This window comes from Photinus pyralis, unplaced genomic scaffold (assembly GCF_008802855.1).
Source record: "Photinus pyralis isolate 1611_PpyrPB1 unplaced genomic scaffold, Ppyr1.3 Ppyr1.4_LG8, whole genome shotgun sequence".
NCBI lineage: Eukaryota > Metazoa > Arthropoda > Insecta > Coleoptera > Lampyridae > Photinus > Photinus pyralis.
The window spans coordinates 27,041,516-27,065,482 of NW_022170819.1; the positions used below are offsets into that span (position 1 = coordinate 27,041,516).

A 23,967-nucleotide genomic window follows, 5' to 3' on the forward strand; every position below is an offset into this window, starting at 1 on the left:
AAGTCTTATTTCATGTAACTTATCTGCCTATCCTCCCTATAAGTCCTTACAGTTACAGCAAAGAATTACAGATGAGTATCTAAAAATGTTACGCCTTTCGTAGGGTGGATGGGATTTATTAATTGGAAGCAGCGTAATACATGCAAGTAGATACTTATATGCTCTTGTTAGAAATAAACAAATATAAGTAACGGAAATTACCTTGGAAATTACATTTGTATAAAGGCTGTTGTTTAAGATGATGTTTAATGAATTAATTCAACTGTCATAAAATTGTGGCCAGTTTTTCTAACGAATATCATAAGTTTTTACTATATCCGAGACACTAAAGTCTCTCTCTAATATTTATATAACTAAAGAAAGTAATGCGATTCTCTACGGCTCGTGGAAATTGCTGGAAAGACCAGTACCTACCTATCGCCAGGCAAAAATTTAACATCAGGAGTCAAGAAATCAATGAAGAGTTCGACGCCTTTGTAAAGGACCTTAAAATACTAGCAGCGGCATGTGATAATGCCATTATAAGCAGGGTGCGTGACGAGAAGATGAAAAATAAGTTGCTTGTATCTGATGGAGATTATACGTTTGGAGAAAGCTATTCGAATTAGCAAGGCGGATGAGCAGGCAAAAAAGTATTCAAGCATTAACAGGAACTACAGACAGAAGCATAAATGAGGTGAGAAGCAAGAAAACTGCAGAAAATCTACAGCATAAGAAAAGCTATACAAGTGAATATAAAAAAAATCGAAGATTGAACGGTAATTCAAGATTGTAATCACATCCACACCAAAGTAATTAGGTCAGCACTTCAACAGGAAGATCGCCTACTACGCGTTCTCGCAATTGGAACCATCAGCAAGAGAAATGTAACAAGGGTGGTTATTATCACATGAGATATATTGCCCATCAGCTTATGGGAAGTCCTGCACAGTATGTAAAAAACCTTGTGAAAGTTTTTAGATACCTAAATCAAAAACCATTACATGAAATTACCAATAGTGATAGTTCAAAACGAGAATCATGTGTTTTAGATTATTATTATTAGAATGTAACCAAAGGTTAAATTCAGAGCTGGGTAGAATACTTTTAAAAAGTATTTGAATACTAAATAGTAAATACTTTACACAAATCAATGGTATTTGAATACTAAATACTTTTACGTCCAGCACAAGCGAATACTAGATACAGATACATTGAAAGGTATTCAAATACTTAAAAAAATAAGTATTCAAATACTTTAGAATGTATTCGAATACTTTCAAAAGTATTCAAATACTTGTCACTCAAATACATTAAAAATTTAAAATAGTAGGTATACTAGATAAAAGGGTTAAACACCTTTCTGAAATTAATCCTAGCGATTTTGGAACAGATCCATTTTTGACCATCCGTTTGTCCGTGTGCATGATAACTTGTTTAGAAACATGCGATCGCTTTGAAAATTGGTACACATGGTTTTAAGGATATAAGAAAGGTCCCTATTGTTTTTAAGTTACGTAGACTATCGAGTTCGGTATTCAGATGTATCGGATTTTTATATTTGATTTTGTGACAATGGAAACTTTCCCTAAACATTTCTAAATTGTTGTCAAATATTTGAATAACTTAACAGTACTGCCTTTTTCTGAAGCCGGAAAAAAAATTGTCTGAGATCGACCCGGAAAAAACATTTTCTTATAGAATGTGGCCTGTAGAATCCATAATTTCAAACAGTTCCAAGATTGGGCTACTAGTTCAAAAGTTACAGCCCTTTGAATTTTCTTTCCAAATTGGTTTCTAGTCTATAACTTTTGATTGAGAAGTCTGATCGAAAAAGTACGAATTGTTTTTGATTCTACGCACCAAAATTAATAAGAAAAAGTGTTTTCCCGAGAAATTTTGGTGCAGTCGATTTTTGGTAAAAAAGGAAGGTTGTACACTGCCTTTTTTTGAGGCACGAAGAAAAAATTGTCTCAGATCGACCCAGAAAAAAATTTCTTTATAGAATGTGGCCTGTAGAATCGATAATTTCAAACAGTTCCAAGATTGGGTTACTAGTTCAAAAGTTACAGCCCTTTGAATTTTTTTTCGAAATTGGTTTCTAGTCTATAACTTTTGATTGAGAAGTCTGATCGAAAAAGCACGAATTGTTTTGGATTCTACGCACCAAAATTAATAAGAAAAAGTGTTTTCCCGAGAAATTTTGGTGCAGTCGATTTTTGGTAAAAAATACTATGCGAAATATTCGAATACTTCTCAAAGTATTCAAATACCTTGCGAAGTATTCGAATACTAAATATTTGTGAAAGTATTTGAGTTACAAATACAAATACTGCGTCCATAAAAGTATTTAATTACAAAGTATTTGAATACTTTAAAGGATTTGAATACTAAAAAGTATTTACAAAATCGAATACTGCCCAGCTCTGGTATGGTAAAACTTTTTACACTGAAACAGATCATAAGCCGTATTTAAAAAACCAAAAATCGATGTCCATTGAGACTACGGCGTTTAAGAATCGTATTACAGAATTATGATTTTGTAGTAAAGTATAAACCAGGTAGGGTATAAGCAGTTGTATTTAGCAGATGCATTAAGTAGAGCTAGTTATGATGATAATAATTATGAAGTAGATGAAAGAATAAGTGATGCACAAATTAGTATTATGTATTATGATTATATTATCAGTAGCAATAAGCTCAAAAATTTTGCTAATGAAACTTTGACAGTTCTGGAAATGGTAAAACTGAATGAACTTATAAAGCAAGAATGGCCCAACCACAAAAGGAATTAACTTTGCTTTAAGGCCAGTTTGGAATTATAGCAATGAACTTAACTATAATTGATGGGGTAATGTAAAGGGCAGCAAATAGTTATTCCTAGCAAATTTAGAAAAGAAGCGAAGATGTCAATAGACCTAATAACACGAGTAGGTAGAATGATTAAAAAACCAAGTTATTTAAACGATTACGATTTAATAATGTTATTTCTTAGTTTTATTTATAATGGATTTGGTAACTATGTAAATGGTAGGGTACGGTAACTAAGTAACGTTGTTGATATTAGAAAAATGTAATAAATTGACTTGAGAATATTGTACATCTTAAATTATATTTACAATTTTTATACTTTGTCACAGAAATGTTCAGATGTGGTCTTTAGTTAGGGGGGGGGGGGGGGTTAAAGTGCTTCAGCGACGTACAATGGCTTAAAAGATTTGTAAGGAGCATCATAATCATTCGTCTCTCAAATTATTTGGAAGGATTCAAAACGTTTCAAGGAGCTTTAGAACACTTTATGAGGCATTCTTAAAGATTTATTGAGGTTCAGACGATGGCAAAATTGCCGATTTGGTTTGTATTTTTTCTTAAGTACGGCACACAAAAATTGCAAACCGTTGGTACCAAAAGGATACACCCGCGCACAACGCCCTAATCGTGCGATTAGAAATTATCTTCAAAACTTTCAACCACGTGCCTAATTATGTTGTTTAGTCGCCTTTTACGACACGCAGTGTCCTCTGCGGTAGGGGTATTCTTTCCCGCCCCTACACGGGTAGGTACCTCAGATCTCCCGACCCGGAGTATCTTCGCGCAATCAGTGAACGTGACAGCGATTCGCAGAATAATGCCGTTTCGCCGATTCTCGAATTGGGCGCATCGGATCATGTGGTTGTTTTCGATGCAACGTGTCGGATTGATGGGGATGCAAGTGGTGTTCCAGAGGAACAGTGCCGATATTTTACGAAATAGCGAAGTTTTGTTGCCATAGGAAAACCAAAAGACAAAACGAATTAAACGTGGAGCCGGCTGCTGTGGTGTCTGAAAAAGCCATAAGCAATGGCGAGCTGTGGCCAGAGCTGGGGGTCGATTTTTGAAACCAGTCGCATCTATTCGTATACGCTTAGATACGAAGACTTAAAAACGTATACATTTTCCAAATGCAATTTTTGACTACTGTTCGTAACTGCCTGGAACCGAAACGTACAGTGCATATGACAACGTCGCCTTTATTGATTGATTACAACTAAACGGACTATTTGACGTTCATTGATGTTTGGGTTTGAGCTTAGGTGGTGAGGTGAAGGTATTGCTCAGTCATTTCAAATTAAAGAATAATAATATTTTAGGCACTGATTAGCATGAATACTGAAAACACGATGGACACGCCAAAGCGAGGGTGCAATACCACGCAAAACCAAAAAAGGTGGCTAGTAGAGTTTGCTAAAAACCACCCCGATGTAATAGCAGGGACACAAACTACGATTTTGACGTGCAAGAAAATGCAAGACTCATGGAAAGAACTAAGAAGTAGCCGATACATTTTGATAAATTGTGCTTCATTTAAGACTTCTATGGGGTTGCAAGGATTACGGTTCCTATTCGGGCGATAATTGCGTTCGGCATTCTCTAAATTGTCTATTACAAACACATTCACAGCTTCATCCATTGTTGTTAGTAGATACCTTTCAAGTCTCAAGAGTCAAAACTTCAACACTAACCAATACATAACCCACAAAACGTCAGTTGCGAGCGTTTGCGAACGCCATTTACCCGCTCGCAGAAAAACGAACACAATTGAACGTATACGCAATATAAACGTATGGTCAAAAATTGCAAATATACGTTTCTTTACGAATACGTATACGTTTTAAGGAAACGTACGGCCAAAAATCGACCCCCTGGGCAGAATACTTCCAAAAAGTATTTGAATACTAAATAGTGAATACTTTACACAAATCAAAGGTATTTGAATACTAAATACTTTTACGTCCAGCACAAGCGAATACTAGATACAGATACATTGAAAAGTATTCAAATACTTTAAAAAATAAGTATTCAAATACTTTAGAATGTATTCGAATACTATCAAAGGTATTCGAATACTATCAAAAAGTATTCAAATACTTGTCACTCAAATACATTAAAAATTTAAAATAGTATACTAGATAAAAGGCTTAATACTACTTAAAAAATCAAGTTATACTTTGTATGGGGTGGGGTTACCTCTTTTATACTTCTATTGTTATATACAAATTTAAGGGGAGTAAAAGCGTATTATTATTATTATATTATTATATAGGAGGTACCTACCAGGACCTTTCTTATACTAGTTATATCCTTAGGAATACGTGTGCCACTTTTCAAAGCGACCGTACGTCGTGCACATGATACGTACGCCTTTCTGAAATTAATCCCAGCGATTTTGGAACAGATCCATTTTTGACCATCCGTTTGTCCGAGTGCATGATAACTTGTTTAGAAACGTGCGATCGCTTTGAAAATTGGTACATATGGTCTTAAGGATATAAGAAAGGTCCCTATTGTTTTTAACTTACGTAGACTATCGAGTTCGGTATTCAGATGTATCGGATTTTTATATTTGATTTTGTGACAATGGAAACTTTCCCTAAACATTTCTAAATTGTTCTCAATTATTTGAATAACTTAAAAGTACTGCCTTTTTTTTGAGGCAGGAAAAAAAATTGTCTGAGATCGACCGGGAAAAAACATTTTCTTATAGAATTTGGCCCGTAGAATCCATAATTTCAAACAGTTTGAAGATTGGGCTACTAGATCAAAAGTTACAGCCCTTTGAACTTTTTTCGAAATTGGTTTCTACTCTATGACTTTTGATTGAGAAGTCGGATCGAAAAAGTACGAATTGTTTTCCGGAGAAATTTTGGTGCAGTCGATTTTTGGTAAAAAAGGAAGGTTCTACACTGCCTTTTTTTGAGGCCCGAAAAAAATTGTCTCAGATCGACCCGGAAAAAAAATTTTCTTATAGAATGTGGCCTGTAGAATACATAATTTCCAACAGTTCCAAGATTGGGCTACTAGTTCAAAAGTTACAGCGCTTTGAATTTTCTTTCGAAATTGGTTTCTAGTCTATAACTTTTAATTGAGAAGTCGGATCGAAAAAGTACAAATTGATTTGGATTCTACGCACCCAAATTAATAAGAAAAAGTGTTTTCCCGAGAAATTTTAATGCAGTCGATTTTTGGTAAAAAAGGCCTTTCTTTGAGCCCCGAAGAAAAAATTGTCTCGGATCCACCTGGAAAAAAGATGTTCTTATAGAATGTGGCCTGTAGAATCCATAATTTCAAACAGTTCCAAGATTGGGCTACTAGTTCAAAAGTTACAGCCCTTTGAATTTTTTCTGGTCTATAACTTTTGATTGAGAAGTCTGATCGAAAAAGTACAAATTGATTTGGATTCTACGCACCCAAATTAATAAGAAAAAGTGTTTTCCCGAGAAATGTTGGAGTAGTCGATTTTTGGTAAGTATTCAAATACTTTGCGAAGTATTAGAATACCAAATACTTGTGAAAGTATTTGAGTGCTTCCATAAAAGTATTTAATTACAAAGTATTTGAGTACTTTAAAGGATTTGAATACTAAAAAGTATTTACAAAATCGAATACTGCCCAGCTCTGGCTGTGGCACAGGCGCTTCGTGAAAGGCCTGGAGTTGAAGAAAGATTTCAGCCATTTTTAGGCTAACCAGCCAGAGGAGCACTGGGGGTACCTCTTTGAAGGGAATACTGCGATATCTCAGAAAGAAGTACGCGGCATGGTCTAGTCTACAAACGGTAGAAGAAGCCGGTTTTGCTGACGCCATCTGGAGTTGGACCACTAAGAAACAATGTACTACTATCTTCTACTGAATCGGAAGGCAGTGCTTTGGCGGATTGTTTATGTGAAGCGCTTTGAATTAGCAAGCTGTTTGAAGAACTGAAGATCGTGTGAGAAACAGCTTATCGTGCAGTCCTGTGGTACACACAAGTTTTGACGTGTACTATGTACCTAGGTATATTTATATAGGCATGCGCCCCGTTGGAGGGTGACAATCAATTTTGTTTTGCATATATTCTATGCACTGTCCAGAAAGACAATTTATTATTATTATATACCTTTTTAGAAACAGTAATTGACCGGACATGCGACAACAGCTTCTCACAGATCAGCAGACCCAGTGACTTCTTGGTCACCCCGTGATGGGAGCGTTGGCGATTGACTTGGGTCATTTAATGCTTGGGTATAGTAAGTTGGATATTAAATTTAGTTAAAGCATCACATAAATTGCAGAAAATATTTGCAGTTGGAACATTGTTATATATACGTTTCAATCAATCCTCCTTTTTCGAATTATGTATAAGTGACCTATGATTTCTTAAAGGAGTAAAAAGGTAAGAAATTATGGCGTTTGAAATTTTACATATTTCCGTTTCCTTACATTACAAAAATTAAAAAAATATATACATTACAGGGGTACCAATCTGGCAATAGTCGCCAGAAGGTACATTGACGGGTGGGATGCACTGGGAAAGGATGGATAAGCATAAGTGCATAAATTAAAAGTATTATACTTGATAATTTTTTTAATTATATCATATACAATACATTATTTATTAAAGTAATTACAATATAAAGTATAATAAATATTCAAAGAAAAAATGTGATAGGTACACTATGTACTATGATAAAAAGTGTATGTAATAAATAATTTCCTGATTTGATTAAGTCAATGCGTGTGTTCATTATTCTACACTTTTGTAACAAAATTGAGCATAAATACATACTGATATCACACAGAATACATATGCTAAAGTATAACGCTACCTAAAGGAATACTCACATTACAAATTCTATAACACCTTAAATCATTTATAAAACGTTGAAAATTTTGTATAAATGTAGGCATATCCTAAAACATACTCGTTAATGCAAGCAATCGAAGCAAGTGTGCTTACCGTTTCGTGATTGAAGGACTGCTTTAAAGAATCTCTTTGCGTTGAAGTTAGTCCATTTACACTATCGAGAAATTCTGTAAGGAATGTGTTAAAGAAAACTTGAAAATTGACGGCGGCCATATTGTAAATGGCTAGCAGGATGTCGTCGGTGAGAAGCGTATGGGATCTATCTAGTAAAGTGTGCCACAAAACCGTTAAAAACTGATGAAGAAGTTGTTGGCGAAACAGCATCTGAAAGAAAATTAACGCAAACGCTATTACGCACATCAGATGCCCTACCTTATTGTACAATTTCCATTTGGCTTGAAGATTTTCAAGTGCGGCGAGGCTGGTGCGAAACGTGTTGATATCTGGTTGCATTAGCGCCTGCCCGAACACTTGTAATACTGCGAGTAGTTGTGCGGGTTGTTGTGGACTGTCGGGTCCGAGGTCCGATTCACTACAGCCGGGAGAGTGACCTAAGCGCACTTGGGATATGTAAAAGTATTGCCATCTGTGCACCAATATGCTACAAAAAAAAAAGTGGTTTAAACTGAAAGATTTTGTAAAAGGTTGAAGTTCAACAGAAGACAAATTTATTTTTGCTTTGTGTTGGTACACAAAACGCTGCTAAGGCATAGACTGTTTGCTTATATAATTGCTAATTTAGTGGAAGCTATCAGTTGGTAAATCAAAGGAGTGTAATATAACTTCAAATGGAAAAGGATTTGTTGGTCTGATAAAATACCAATTGGAAAACATAACGATATCTTACCTGTGCAAAAGTGTAAGGAGAGCAATAATCACATCGGGATGTTCAGATGCTTGAGAAATAGCCAACGGATAAACGTGTTGCATACAGAGTTGTAAAATACCAGGTAAAAAACCCTTGTACGCCGAGCCTGGGGATTCGACTACGATTTGTAAAATTTGCAATAACTTATCTAAACCTGACAAGTTTTTCGATTGTTGTTGGCTGAAAATTTAGATGACGATACGGGCACGATTTCTGATCTGAACTCACCTTACGGCTACATCTAAGAAAACCTCGACTGCGTGTTTTATGCACTCAACGCCCAACTGTTGCTGCAAAACACTTAAGACATTTACAAAAAGTACTAATATATGATCACTAACGTCTGGTATGCTAGAGTAAGTAGGAAAAACCTGTAGAGCTGTATCAATTGATGTCTGAAAGAAAACTGTGAGTATATAAAGCCGGGAAAATGTCACTACCTTGATTCCCATGTACAAAAGTTTCTTCGACTGAGATGGAAAATCCTTGGCAAACTCAATTATGTGTGAAAGTAAGGGAAGCGTATGCGATATGACCTCCCTAACCTTACCTTCTGAACTATGAGGCCCCAATTCTCGGAAGTCTCTAGTAAGGCCATCGAAAAAAGTATTAATTAAAGCGTTTCTATGAGTGCCGTCGGCTTGTGACAGTTCACCCCAAGGCCGTATCAGTATATTACATACGGCATTGTTGACGACCTCTCGGGTATGTGTGCCGTTGTATTTCATAGCCGGAGCAATATGTATATACTCCACTACCGTCGGTAGTATGACAAGCGAAGGCGGAAAGACTACATTGGATAAGCTTAATAGTAGATGGGCAGCGGAATGTGTCACCTTTCCCGGATATTGCACACCTCCGCGAAGAAGTGGCAAAGTCACCGCCAATAACTGCTTCAAATGTTGGCTCATTATCTCGTTATTCAACGGTATCCAAGGCATCCACGTCTTAAGCGCGGCCAAAATTTGACTGTGCCTGCAAGAAAAAAATCTATGACACAGTTTCTGCGCTAAAAAAAATGGAGGGCTCGTCCGGGATTTGAACCCGGGACCTCTCGCACCCGAAGCGAGAATCATACCCCTAGACCAACGAGCCTATGTTAGTAACAAAAAAAATTGTTTATTGTTGTGAACTACCATTGAAATTTTTATTGTGCAAATTTTACCGCGGCGAAAATGCGTATATAAAATAGGAGACGCTTGTCAGAAGTACATCATTCAATATTATATACAGTGCGTTCAAGATGAGAGGATCACCACAATATATTTATTTTATTATGAAAAATTTATCAAATATAATTTTATGTAACATTACGATTTATCTGATCGAATATTGAAATCTCCGGTATCATTTCAGGTTTAACCGGAAGTCGTTGAAACTTTTGGTTTATTAATTAATTCAGGAATTGAAAAAAGCAATCAAATTGCTGTACGACAACATAAAATATGCATATGGTTGACATACAAAAAAATGGACATTCGAGATTCAATATTTAGAAAACATGAAATTTAGCATGGCGTGTGCTGTCAGGAACCCCCCTGATAAAGGGGTATATAATTGATCGGTTTTATAATTGCTTCTGTGGCAGAGCTGGGCAGTATTCGATTTTGTAAATACTTTTTAGTATTCAAAGCCTTTAAAGTATTCAAATACTTTGTAAGTAAATACCTACTTTTATGGAAGCAGTATTTGTATTTGTAACTCAAATACTTTCACAAATATTTAGTATTCGAATACTTCGCAAAGTATTTGGATACTTCGTAAAGTACTCGAATACTTCGCATAGTATTTGAATACTTAACCTTCCTTTTTTACCAAAAATCGACTGCCCCAAAATTTCTCGGGAAAACACTTTTTCTTATTAATTTTGGTGCGTAGAATCCAAAACAATTCGTACTTTTTCGATCAGACTTCTCAATCAAAAGTTATAGACTAGAAACCAATTTCGAAAGAAAATTCAAAGGGCTGTAACTTTTGAACTAGTAGCCCAATCTTGGAACTGGAACTGTTTGAAATTATGGATTCTACAGGCCACATTCTATAAGAAATTTTTTTCCGGGTCGATCTGAAACAATTTTTTTTCGGGGCTCAAAAAAAGGCAGTGTATAACCTTCCTTTTTTACCAAAAATCGACTACACCAAAATTTCTCGGGAAAACACTTTTTCTTATTAATTTTTGTGCGTAGAATCCAAAACAATTCGTACTTTTTCGATTAGACTTCTCAATTAAAAGTTATAGACTAGAAACCAATTTCGAAAAAAAATTCAAAGGGCTGTAACTTTTGAACTAGTAGCCCAATCTTGGAACTGTTTGAAATTATGATTCTACAGGCCACATTCTATAAGAAAATTTCTTTTCCGGGTTGATCTGAGACAATTTTTTTTCGGGGCTCAAAAAAAGGCAGTGTATAACCTTCCTTTTTTACCAAAAATCGACTACACCAAAATTTATCGGGAAAACACTTTTTCTTATTAATTTGGGTGCGTAGAATCCAAATCAATTCGTACTTTTTCGATCAGACTTCTCAATCAAAAGTTATAGACTAGAAACCAATTTCGAAAGAAAATTCAAAAGGCTGTAACTTTTGAACTAGTAGCCCAATCTTGGAACTGTTTGAAATTATGGATTCTACAGGCCACATTCTATAAGAAAATGTTTTTTCCCGGTCGATCTCAGACAATTTTTTTTCCGGCCTCAAAAAAAGGCAGTACTTTTAAGTTATTCAAATATTTGAGAATAATTTAAAAAAAATCCGATACAACTGAATACCGAACGATCCTGGAATGAAACTTTTTGACTAGATAGTCTACGTCACTTAAAAACAATAGGGACCTTTCTTATATCCTTAAGACCATGTGTACCAATTTTCAAAGCGATCGCACGTTTCTAAACAAACTATCATGCACACGGACAAACGGATGGTCAAAAATGGATCTGTTTCAAAATCGCTAGGATTAATTTCAGAAAGGCGTACCTATCATGTGCACGACGTACGATCGCTTTGAAAACTGGTACACGTATTCTTAAGGATATAACTGGTATAAGAAAGGTCCTGGTAGGTACCTCCTATATAATAATATAATAATAATAATACGCTTTTACTCCTCTTAAATTTGTATATAACAATAGAAATATAAAAAAGCTAACCCCATACAAAGTGTAACTTGATTTTTTAAGTAGTATTACGCCTTTTATCTAGTATACTATTTTAAATTTTTAATGTGTTTGAGTGACAAGTATTCGAATACTTTTCAAAGTATCTGTATCTAGTATTCGCTTGTGCTGGACGTAAAAGTATTTTGTATTCAAATACCTTTGATTTGTGTAAAGTATTTCCTATTTAGTATTCAAATACTTTTTGAAAGTATTCTGCCCAGCTCTGTTCTGTGGATATATGTAAATTATTTTTCTAGCATCCGACAGCCCTCAGCCCTTTAAAATTTCTCCGAAATTCCAGCAATTTGGTAGTATAAATAGCCATTAGATGATAAGTAAATTAGTTGCAGTAAACAGCCTCCGATTAAGTCGTGAGTGGTCTCAAAAAAAGCGCTCCTCCTTAATTTTAATTTTAAGACCAATTACCGATTTTTATATTTATCGCAGACCCCAAAAGAAGTTTTAATTTTTGAATGTAAACAATTGAATACGCAATGCCGACTGGGAAACTGTCGATACCTCCATGAAACAAAAAAAGAAATGAATTTTCTTAATTTGAAAAATCAGTTGACAAACCTTTTGGAGTAATTAAAAAATTTTGTTCATTATTTGGATTTTAAAGTGTGATAAACCTGTAACAAAAGTACTCCTTACTTACACTTCAACAAAATCCGCATTAAGTCTTGATTTTAAAAGATGGAAACTGCCATTCGCAGCTACCAAGGCACTTTTGATCAAACTATTAACTAAACTATCAATTATTGGTGCAGAACTGTTATAGTAATCATTATCTAAAAATTCAAGGACATAAACTCAATCATGTACTTGCTGCATAAACATACCTTGATCTGTAAACAAAGAAGACAGTCTCGCAAGTGTTTGCGTTAAAGATGATAAGTCCCTAAGAATACAATGCAGTCTTACATTCTCTGACGGTTCAATTTTCAGTGCGCAACTTCTATCGTCTATGGCATTTTCCAATAAACAGTACACATCGTTTGCCGCTCTCCATTTCAGCAACTGTGTAAAAACAGAACTGTGAATTTGGCCTTTGTATGCCGATTTAAACTTACCACTTCATTAAAAGTGTCCACTGGCGCATATTCTGCAACCATAGCGATTACCTCCACCGATGTATTCAGAAAAACCTCCCACTCGGTTTCGCTCTGCTAACATTGAGTTACTTACAAAGAAAAAACGAGATTAGACACCTACCTCATCCGAAGGCTCGTTGTCCATCTCTTCTAACTGAGATAAGTTGTACGTAAACTGCATTTTATTCAATACTACACTTACTAAACCTAGCAAGGCTTCAGAGTACCTGAAATTTATACAATTAATACTGACTGAAGATAAAATAAGATGAATGAACACAATACCATTGGTACAAGCTGATAAAGGAAAAGTATGCCCTGTTTGTTAAAGGTTTTAAAAAAATTGAGCAGCATATATGTACGAAACGAAACTGCATAGATAGCTCCACAGAATAAAGGGGGTTCAGATCAAATGGTATTTTTCAGAGAAGATGAAAAACACAAAAAAACTCCTGATCAAAACTGTAGAAGGAGATAGGAAGAAAACTGAAAAATCACCCCGGTAGTATAACATGCTCGGTGATGGCGCCCAGATGCCGAGCCCACATCATGTAACCCCCTCCCCAAAGTTGTCAATTTCACGGCCCCGCCAGCTGCACGTATACTCCTCGTCTTTCTACAAGCGTTCTTCTACATTTGCTGCCAGCGAGCCCGTCAGCTGGCCGGCCAAAGTGAGATTAAAAGCTACCTATTTACACATAAGTTTGCGAAAAATGTGCTACAAAGGATCGGTTTAATAATGCATCTGAATAGACACAGACGCACCACAACAACCACAGCAACTATTCGCTTATTTGACCATCGTATCTTCTATGGTTTTTTTTGCGATTGACCCGAAATTCCATGTAACAATAGATGTTAATTAGGTCATCGAATTTAGACATTTCAACTCGGCCAATTGAGCGAGTATAATTAATTGTACTTAATTAAATGTGTTGTAGTATATCTACATCATCCATTTATTTGATGTAGGCTTGGTGTCAAATGAAACGCGCATAATTAACATGAATTTTAAGACTAGTCCAGTGCTATCAAAGGTATGAGCGTGGTTTAGAGTAAGTAAGTAAACATTCACAATTCATACTGAACATTGTTGGTGTTTCACTAATGGAGATAGAAACAGTTAACGTCCCATGAGGGGAATTTCATTTGTGAAAACATATCACAAACATGGTGTAGAAATTGCAGGCCTTGAAAAAGCGTGCCATCTTGCGGGAGATCTGGAACTGTTATTTCTCTACTTGTTCACATAAATATTAGCAAGAAATATAGGTAGAGTACAACTCCACCTTTTTCTAATTACAAGATATTGGTGATAGATTAACTAATTAACTGAGTGTTACCTCAAGAATATACTTACTTATGAGTATTCTGCGGTTTTAATTGTTTAATAAAGGCGACCCACACTGTCAGACAGCGTAGGTAGCACCGCAACGAAGGCAATTGAATGGTGAGCTGATATAAAAGTGATAAGAAGTCTAAGGCTGAAAACCCTGGTTCGGCTTCGAGTCTCCATAAATGTTGCTCGACTAGTAGCGCTAAAAGTTCCGATAGTTTATCTACGAAACTACAAACGGTATTAATAGCGCTTGCGAATGTTACACCAGGCGTGGTACTCACTCATTTCCTAAAGTTTCAATTCTACACGAGTTCGGACATACAATATCACGTAGTAATTGTACTGTATGATGGTATAATTGCGTGAATAGGTTCTGGGTACCCGGAGGGGAGCACTTGCGATAAAACAATTCGTTCAACGCCGACATCGCAAGGACGCACATATCGTCGTCGTCCTATAACAAACACACCTCAGTTTCGGTTGGCGATGTGCCATTATGTAGACTAGGCAGATATTTTTTACATTTTGTACATGTATTTAAAGCAGTGGCACCCCCCCCCCTCGGATTCGACACTCACCTGTGCATAGGTCGAAATATTGGTGAAATAAAAGATGTTTTTAATTAACGGTAGCGGAACGGCGGCCAAATCCGCCCAGGTAAACAAATGTTGAATGGTACCCAAACATTCACGGGTAACAAACTTGTTGTCAGGCCGAAACGAGGCGTTGATTAATTCGCGGGTGAGAACGGGCGCCGCTCCCGGCTGCGTAGGTGACGGCGGCGGCGTGGCAGTAGCGGCGTGACGCGGTTTTATACCTAGGTTCTGTAAAATTGTGCACAATATCTGGAATATCTGTGGAATGTTCTGTTGCAGTAGCTTGGTTAGTTCGTCTTTACGATAACTGCTGAGATCGGGCCTGGAGCTCATGAACTCTTCGCTTGTAATGTGTAGCATAACCAAACCCAACAGCTGACCGTCGTTCGATTGCAGCAGCTGCAAGCATAGAAGTTAGACTTGGATTGACCGACAGAGACTGAGGGGCGATTCGCAATTTAGGGTCCCACATTAAAATGCCACTTTCAATATTTCGTAGGAACCTCCAGAAAACTTTTATTACAAAAACAGTAAAGTACCTTTGTGTAGTCAAACTAAAATTTTATTATGTATAAATATGTCCTCATTTTGGTGAAAGAGCAGTTTGTACTCAACCTCCCGTTGTGGTTTGGTTTCTGAAAGTAGTTATTTTCCTTTTTTTAAAATTTTATTTAAACCTTTTCTTTTGGAACGTTATGCTTTTCCATTAAAATACCAAATAGAGACTATTATTATTATTATTAAAAATATCTGATACTTCTAGTAATTTTTGGAAGTTCGCACACTGTACAGGGTGGTTCAAATTCTGGGCTCACCATTTCAATGTCTGATAACGGTTAGAGATATAGTGTAGGGCCAGAGTTGACCTCTTTTTGTGATTAAAAAAACGCATTTGAAATTTTTGAAAAATCTTTGAAAATCACCAAAAACTGTAATGTCAAATTTCGTTTTCATTTAACCTAGGTTCAACGGGTGAAAATGGACGTTTCTCTTTTTTAGTCAAGGAGACTTAAGCAGAGCTGGAAAGTAACTAAAATGTAGGTTACTTTCAAGCAGCTAAGTTACCTGCAACAACTAAGTTACAGTATAAACCTCAGGTTGATATGTTTCCTGAGTAGAGTTTACTAAAAATACTCTATTCATGTAAAATCTGATTACAGGAGGAGAACTCCTTCCAATAAGACCCATTATGTGAAAATCAGTTACATTCAACTCCATAAAGAGATGTTCCACTCTTTATTTTATGGAAGAAGTATCCCAACCCTTCCGGAACCTCCTTTTGAAGGATTTAAATGCGACCACTTGATGTGTTCTCCTTCAAAATTCTATACAGGGTGAGTTTTTTCTGAAATTTAGTATGGGGATCTTAAATAGATAGCTCAGTTTAATGAGCTTTTGGTTTTTAGAAAAAAATGCACAGCGAACTAGATTTTATTGATTTTTACAATCTGTAGAGAAACAGTTGTAGATAATTATGGACTGAATGATACAGTTTAATCCAATTTTTTATTTATGCTTAATTTTTACATTGAGACAAACCTGTGTGCTTTCTAATGGAAATCATAGTTGCCCATGACTTTAATAGGCTCTTTTTAGTGATCCTAACAACATATTGCTCCAGACCTACTTATTTTTATAATTCTACAAATTATGGAAATTTTCGTTTATTGTATCTAAAGGGGTTCTAAGTACCTATACTGTTGTTAAGACCATTTTATTCTAAGTTACATAGAATCAAAAATATTCAGCCAGCAAAGAATAAAAATCTAATCTAAAGTTCAGTTTATATATTTCATTCAGCCCTTTCTAGAGTGTAACAACGTTATTACAAGAAAAATCTTCAAAATAGTATGTATAATTCATTACTGAATCTCACCTAATATATTGTTTCTCCTTATTAAACTTACGAGACCTACTAAAAACATTTACTATTATTGTTGTTAATCCAAAAGAAATTTTACTACCCATGCAAGCCTACTCGTTCTGAAACACCCTGTACGTCTTTCATTTAAGACAGTAAGAAATAGTTGTCCCAACTGCTTTAGAACAGTGACAATACTGCACATGAACTTAATACCAATGTTTCCAAGGAAACAATAGCCAGAATGAAGTAGCAGGGGTGGCCGGCATTTTTCCAAGTGGGGCTTAAGAAGTTTTTGATAAAAACTTCCCCTGTAATTTTTGTAAAGGAACCATCAACCGTAATTTCCAGTGGGGGCAAGACCACGTTCTAGGTGGGGCTCAAGCCCCACCTGGCCAGGGGCCTGTATACTCCCTTGTCTTGCTCTCTTATTGATTAGGTAGGAAGAAAAATATCTCCCAGCAGATGAAGCAAATCAATCTAATCAAAGAGGAGGACAAGTTTAATTCCTATGCAGTAGCCCTTACTACAAAGTGCTTTGTGGTTTCTCTAACCTCTAACCTTTAAAACTCCCTACATTTCCTGTGAAGTCAAGTACAATTGAGTCAAGCCTTCATAAACTCACAAATAAACCAGACATCAAAAAGAATAATTGTGCACATTTTGTGGATCCGCGAATCGCTCCCTCGCTAGAGGCACAAACCTGAATTATGTTTGTTAGAAATTCAGGAAAAAAATGCGGCCAGTCCAGTCTCGCTATGTCTACAATTAATTTAGCCAACTTATTCCTAAGAAAATGAGGAGCGGTGGGACCTTGCTCCATTAGATAATTGTAAAGAGCACTTTTGAGTTGAACTCGATGTTCCCATTCTAAAGCCACCCATTGTCGATTTATCACAGACTACAACACATTTAATCTGTACTATATTCGCAGTACACGTCAGAATGTTACCTCAATAGTGGAGAGAGAGTACATAGATACGTATTGACTAGAAGTATGCGTTAAGAAATATACGCATAGTTTCCAACAGTCCCTCTGACTACTAAACGAATTAAGTTGGGTTTCGATATCGTGCTTCCTACCATTACTCGTAGAATGGGTAAAAAATTCTTCCATCAAATGTTCTAGTGCTACTAAAGATTCTTTATCAGTCTGCGACTACAAGAGAGGTTAAATTGTATTTACAAAAATATGAATTCATAGCAAAACGGAGCATACCATGTTTCTATGTATCTAAAAAAATGTATGCATTCCAATGGTTTTTCATTCAGGTATTTGAATATTTTTCGTTTTTATTATAAGCATTTTGACGGTTCCCTAGCGAGCTAGGGTATTTAGTAACTTTTGTCTGGAATCTCAGCTGATTTTTGTTGGTAGTGGTGTTGCCATAGGCGGAACATTCGTCAGGGACCTGAAGCCTATGCAATCGTGTTAATACCGGGTGATCTAAAATGATTGCAGACAGTTTCATTTCAATGACCATGAACACATTAACTAAAATCTATCCTTTTCACGCTACAAAGTAAGGTTCCTTACAGGATCCTTACTACTTACTACTGTTTGCAAGGAGCTTTGGAAAGTACTGTACGCTTAAAAATCCATGGTACGGACACAAAAAAATAAAAATACATGAAAAAAATCGCCCGACATTATTATTAGGGGTGCTTAAATACAAACCAAGTTTGGTACATAATATAAGTGGCCCTGAGCGGAGGTTCTATACAAAATGCAAGAAACAGTAAACATTAATTAAATAAACGAATTTACCAAGATTTGTTGAAAAGGATCTTTTTGCCGCAGATGAACCTCTCGCTCACCCCGGCCGCTTTCTTAATTCAATTTAACTTCTTCACTTCAAACTAAATACCGTAAGTATTAAGCCAACGTAATTAATGGATTTTGTGAAATAGGTAAAAAAAGATTGCTTCGCATACTCAATAAGCAGAAATAATTAGATGCAGCATTTCCTCTATACTCATTCGTCATTCGTTGAATTAAATAATTCCTAGGTCTTGTTTCATTAAGATGACGTCAAGGCCTCCATGTACTACCACGTCCTACGCTTCCTTGCATCATGCTCGTTAGCGGTCATTGAAACATTGCAAATTTGTTTCCACAATAACTGCCCTCTGGGCAGAGCTGGGCAGAATACTTTCAAAAAGTATTTGAATACAAAATACTTTTACGTCCAGCACAAGCGAATACTAGATACAGATACATTGAAAAGTATTCAAATACTTAAAAAAATAAGTATTCAAATACTTTAGAAAATATTCGAATACTTTCAAAAGTATTCGAATACAGTAAAAAGTATTCAAATACTTGACACTCAAATACATTAAAAATTTAAAATAGTATACTAGATAAAAGTCTTAATACTACCATTGAATTTAAAACTATCAAATTCAATGATACTACTTAAAAAATCAAGTTATACTTTGTATGGGGTTAGCTTTTTTTATATTTCTATTGTTATATACAAATTTAAGGGGAGTAAAAGCGTATTATTATTATTATATTATTATATAGGAGGTACCTACCAGGACCTTTCTTATACCAGTTATATCCTTAAGAATACGTGTACCAGTCGTCGTGCACATGATACGTACGCCTTTCTGAAATTAATCCTAGCGATTTTGGAACAGATCCATTTTTGACCATCCGTTTGTCCGTGTGCATGATAGTTTGTTTAGAAACGTGCGATCGCTTTGAAAATTGGTACACATGGTCTTAAGGATATAAGAAAGGTCCCTATTGTTTTTAAGTTACGTAGACTATCGAGTTCGGTATTCAGATGTATCGGATTTTTATATTTGGTTTTGTGACAATGGAAACTTTCCCTAAACACTTCTAAATTGTTCTCAAATATTTGAATAACTTAAAAGTACTGCCTTTTTTTGAGGCCGGAAAAAAAATTGTCTGAGATCGACCGGGAAAAAACATTTTCTTATAGAATGTGGCCTGTAGAATCCATAATTTCAAACAGTTCCAAGATTGGGCTACTAGTTCAAAAGTTACAGCCCTTTGAATTTTCATTCGAAATTGGTTTCTAGTCTATAACTTTTGATTGAGAAGTCTGATCGAAAAAGTACGAATTGTTTTGGATTCTAGGCACCAAAATTAATAAGAAAAAGTGTTTTCCCGAGAAATTTTGGTGCAGTCGATTTTTGGTAAAAAAGGAAGGTTATACACTGCTTTTTTTGAGGCCCGAAAAAAAAATTGTCTCAGATCGACCCGGAAAAAAATTTTCTTATAGAATGTGGCCTGTAGAATCCATAATTTCAAACAGTTCCAAGATTAGGCTACTAGTTCAAAAGTTACGGCCCTTTGAATTTTATTTCGGAATTGGTTTTTAGTCTATAACTTCTGATTGAGATGTCTGATCGAAATAGTACGAATTGTTTTAGATTCTACGCACCAAAATTAATAAGAAAAAGTGTTTTCCCGAGAAATTTTGGTGTAGTCGAATTTTGGTAAAAAAGGAAGGTAAATACACTGCCTTTTTTTGAGGCACGCAAAAAAATTGTCTCAGATCGACCCGGAAAAAACATTTTCTTATAGAATGTGGCCTGTAGAATCCATAATTTCAAACAGTTCCAAGATTGGGCTAATAGTTCAAAAGTTACGGCCCTTTGAATTTTATTTCGAAATTGATTTCTAGTCTATAACTTTTGATTGAGAGGTCTGATCGAAATAGTACGAATTGTTTTGGATTCTACGCACCAAAATTAATAAGAAAAAGTGTTTTCCCGAGAAATTCTGGTGCAGTCGGTTTTTGGCAAAAAAGGAAGGTAATAACTGCCTTTTTTTTGAGGCCCCAAAAAAATTTTTTCTCAGATCGACCCGGAAATTTTCTTATAGAATGTGGCCTGTAGAATCGATAAGTTCAAACAGTTCCAAGATTGGGCTACTAGTTCAAAAGTTACAGCCCTTTGAATTTTCTTTCGAAATTGGTTTCTAGTCTAAAACCTTTGATTGAGAAGTCTGACCGAAAAAGTATGAATTGTTTTGGATTCTACGCTCCAAAATTAATAAGAAAAAGTGTTTTCCCGAGAAATTTTGGTGCAGTCTATTTTTGGTTAAAAAGGAAGGTAAAATACTGCCTTTTTTTGAGGCCCTCAAAAAAAATTGTCTCAAATCGACCCGGAAAAACAATTTTCTTATAGAATGTGGCCTGTGGAATCCATAATTTCAAACAGTTCCGAGGTTGGGCTACTAGTTCAAAAGTTACAGCCCTTTGAATTTTCTTTCGAAATTGGTTTCTAGTCCATAACTTTTGATTGAGAAGTCTGACCGAAAAAGTACGAATTGTTTTGGATTCTACGCACTAAAATTAATAAGAAAAAGTGTTTTCCCGAGAATTTTTGGTGTAGTCGATTTTTGGTAAAAAAGGAAGGTTAAGTATTCAAAAATTTCTCAAAGTATTCAAATACCTTGCGAAGTATTCGAATACTAAATATGTGTGAAAGTATTTGAGTTACAAATACAAATACTGCTTCCATAAAAGTATTTAATTACAAAGTATTTGAATACTTTAAAGAATTTGAATACTAAAAAGTATTTACAAAATCGAATACTGCCCAGCTCTGTCTACAACCATACTTAACATACATTCTGCTCATATCTCTTTGTTGTTAATTGTGCATGCTTTTTTTCCAAATGAAATTACATTTAACTTAAGACTTGACGTTGATTAAAGAATAGGAACAATAAGAGACGTAAACGCTACTAGTTTCGGCACAAAGACAATGCCATCACCAGGCTACAAATAAAGTAAAATAAATATAAAAGTAATTAAACAGCTAAACATTACCTGAAGAGTTACATTAAGTACTGTTTCCCTTTATTGACCGATTCAACCCCATTCTAAGTTAACTCAACAACAAGATAGATCACGACAGTTATTTAGCGTAAGGATTGGAGTACGGTGGTAAGTATGACTTACAACCTTCCTATCATATCTTGCATGATGTCAAAAACGCCCGATTGTGCAAAAAAAATTTTCATACAGAGCTAGCCGTTGGTCCCTTAGTTATTTATGAGTCCCCCTTTAGAAATAAATGTAGATGTAAACATTTTTTTGCTGTAACAAGTTTAAAAAACTGCGCATAACTGGCGGTTACTGTATCAGAACCTAGAACCTGACTAACCCTTTTCATCTACACTAAAAAAAACGACTCATTTTTCTACTTTAGCAAAAGGCAAGGAGACTGCAATTCTTTCCACGATCCTGAATTTAAAATCAGCCACAGAGAACTTTGACTCTCATTTGTTATAGCTCTTATTGGATTGGAAAAAGATTTGCAATCAATTCTTAAGATTTTTTACATATACACATCGGAAAAAAGCAAACAGGTCTGTCAATAACAGCTCCATCAAAGCCTAAAACGCTTCACATATCGAATTCAACAACAATTTAAGGGATATACACTTACGACAAAGAGAATAGGCACAATATTGTTTTGGGAAAAGGCGCATATTCCTACCAGTAGATAAAGTATAGGGGACAAAACATCGCTTTTTCATTCCGCGTCTACTTTCAGGAATAGTTTAGAAGTAAAATACTTCATCCATCATTGTTTCGGAAACATCGTTGACAGCTGTACCAAAATAGAAAGATTCCATCATTCTCCATTACTTATCGATATTAAGGTGTAGGTAAAATGAAACATACGCGAACGTTTAGATAAATAACGAGAAGTTCGAAAGAAATTTGCAAATAGATTTATCAAAATGAATAATGAACACTTGAAACCGATCTAAATCATTATCGCATTTAAAGTGTGCATTAAATCGTTTAAACTTATAAATAAAGCGCCGGGGGTCTGTCACTTTAAATAAAATAAATTGCATAAGAGAAAAAAATCTATAATTAAAGTCGACCAGAAAGATTCCCCTTTCTTTGTTTATCTAAGAGCGCAAGTAGGCTAATGCCAGTACCAAATTGCGCTGGAGAAGAAAGGCCATTAGCGGGAAGCGCGTTGTCCTCAAAATTTATGAGCTGTGTTTCCTGACAGACCGAAATTAATGTTCGATCGCGTAAAGCGGTATCTAAATTTTTTTGTTAATAAATTATAAGAATTCCACGACGAATGTGAGAGTGGATATAATGTTATATTTTCAGTGGTCCTCAAACGATTACATATGTTGTTTTGGGAGCTAAGATATGTGCTGGGGATCAGATGAGAATAGATGCAAATTACATGTACAGATTTGCCAATTTCTACAGCAGTTCACAATTCTTCGACTTTGTTTGCGCTCCAAAAAAAAAAATGGAACACCATTGCAACGGTTCCCACCCAAAATTGTTCAAGTCAAAAGTGTAAAAGTACAAATAGTAATGGTACCTGGTATCAATTGGCTAAACAGAGTATGGGTGTTTTGGGAAGGGAAAATAGAAGGGTGTAGGAGAACAGTGATAAGGATGTCGTTGCAAAATGCATGGGAAAAGGTGATCTGCATTGAAAGTGAAAATTATAACTAAGGGTTGGCTCTGTTAATTTCATGTTAATGATTTGAACCTGATATCAGAAGAAAGTGTCCCTTTCAATAACATTATGAAAGACAATTTTGGAAATGAAGGAGAAAGTAAAAATTATGTGAAATGTTTAAATATCTTGATTATTGGATGTTACATTTTTATTAATCAGTATTTCCCGCGAAGAAGGTGATGGACGAGAACCCATTTATTGAGTATGGATTCTTCGAATGCTGAATATTCCAGAGTTAAAATAATTTCCCATTCGGATCTCCGGGGGATACAGTATTTGGGGAACTCGACAATGGGAAATGGACTGGTACAAAGAAGACGGAATTGTGTATATGAAAGGGAAGAATGGGGTGGGCATTTTGGTCAATTAAGAAGTAACGAAGGTATGGCGAAAGTATTTTGTGAAGGAGATAATGATAAGAAGTGTAATGGCTAAGGCAGTGTATATGAGAAAGAGAGTGTGGATTTGGAATAGAGAAAGAGGCTGGTGAAACGTTTAGTTTGGAGTGGTTTGTTGTATGTATTCTTGTGCTTACAGTGAAATTTATTTAAAAAAATTATGGATCTAATGTTAATTAACAAATTAAAGAGTTTGCAGAAAAGGAAAGACGAACGGGCAAGAAAAGAAGATGGTGATATTGGAAACTAATGGTGGAAGTTGAAGAATACAGATGGAGTACCAAAGAAAAAGGAGGAGAAACTAACAATACAGAATATGAAGGGAAGGGCAGAGAAGAGGTATGGACACAAACATCAGAGGAAAATAGAAAAATGAGATAAAAATGGAAAAGCGCAACATCAAAATTATATTCTGGCATGTAGCTGGTAAAGATTCTGGGCGTTTTCAAGAGGATTATGATGTCGTGGGGATGATGGTAGAATCATGGATAGAAAAAAAAATTTGGATAAAACAAAAATTAG

The 23,967-nt window shown here is 35.5% G+C and overlaps 1 protein-coding gene and 1 non-coding gene across 3 annotated transcripts; both read right to left on the bottom strand.

Moving 5' to 3' along the window:
* Nucleotides 1-7,443: 7,443 nt before the first annotated feature.
* Nucleotides 7,444-17,954, bottom strand: LOC116178490 (exportin-6). 2 transcript variants are annotated; one of them, XM_031497997.1, is made up of 16 exons: nt 17,775-17,954; nt 17,508-17,714; nt 17,259-17,456; nt 14,677-15,093; nt 14,380-14,552; nt 14,120-14,326; nt 12,881-12,986; nt 12,739-12,834; nt 12,508-12,685; nt 12,324-12,456; nt 8,949-9,483; nt 8,737-8,903; nt 8,488-8,688; nt 8,013-8,241; nt 7,734-7,964; nt 7,444-7,687 (listed from the first exon to the last, which is right to left on the bottom strand). In XM_031497997.1, the coding sequence occupies exons 1-16, from the start codon at nt 17,775-17,777 to the stop codon at nt 7,586-7,588; spliced, it is 3,183 nt and encodes a 1,060-aa protein (XP_031353857.1). In that variant the 5' UTR covers nt 17,778-17,954; the 3' UTR covers nt 7,444-7,585. The 2 variants fall into 2 exon arrangements, with proteins under 2 accessions (XP_031353857.1, XP_031353858.1); XM_031497998.1 differs by having other exon boundaries at nt 12,739-12,831; nt 17,775-17,953.
* Trnap-cgg lies at nt 9,532-9,603 on the bottom strand. Its single transcript has one exon. It is a non-coding gene; the product is annotated as a tRNA-Pro (tRNA).
* Nucleotides 17,955-23,967: the final 6,013 nt, after the last annotated feature.

Coding starts and splice junctions, on each gene's coding strand:
- LOC116178490 (XM_031497997.1), bottom strand. Junction 12,686..12,738: donor TGGACACTTTTAATGAAGTG/GTAAGTTTAAAT, acceptor GTTTTTACACAG/TTGCTGAAATGGAGAGCGGC. Junction 7,688..7,733: donor AGTCCTTCAATCACGAAACG/GTAAGCACACTT, acceptor AGTATGTTTTAG/GATATGCCTACATTTATACA.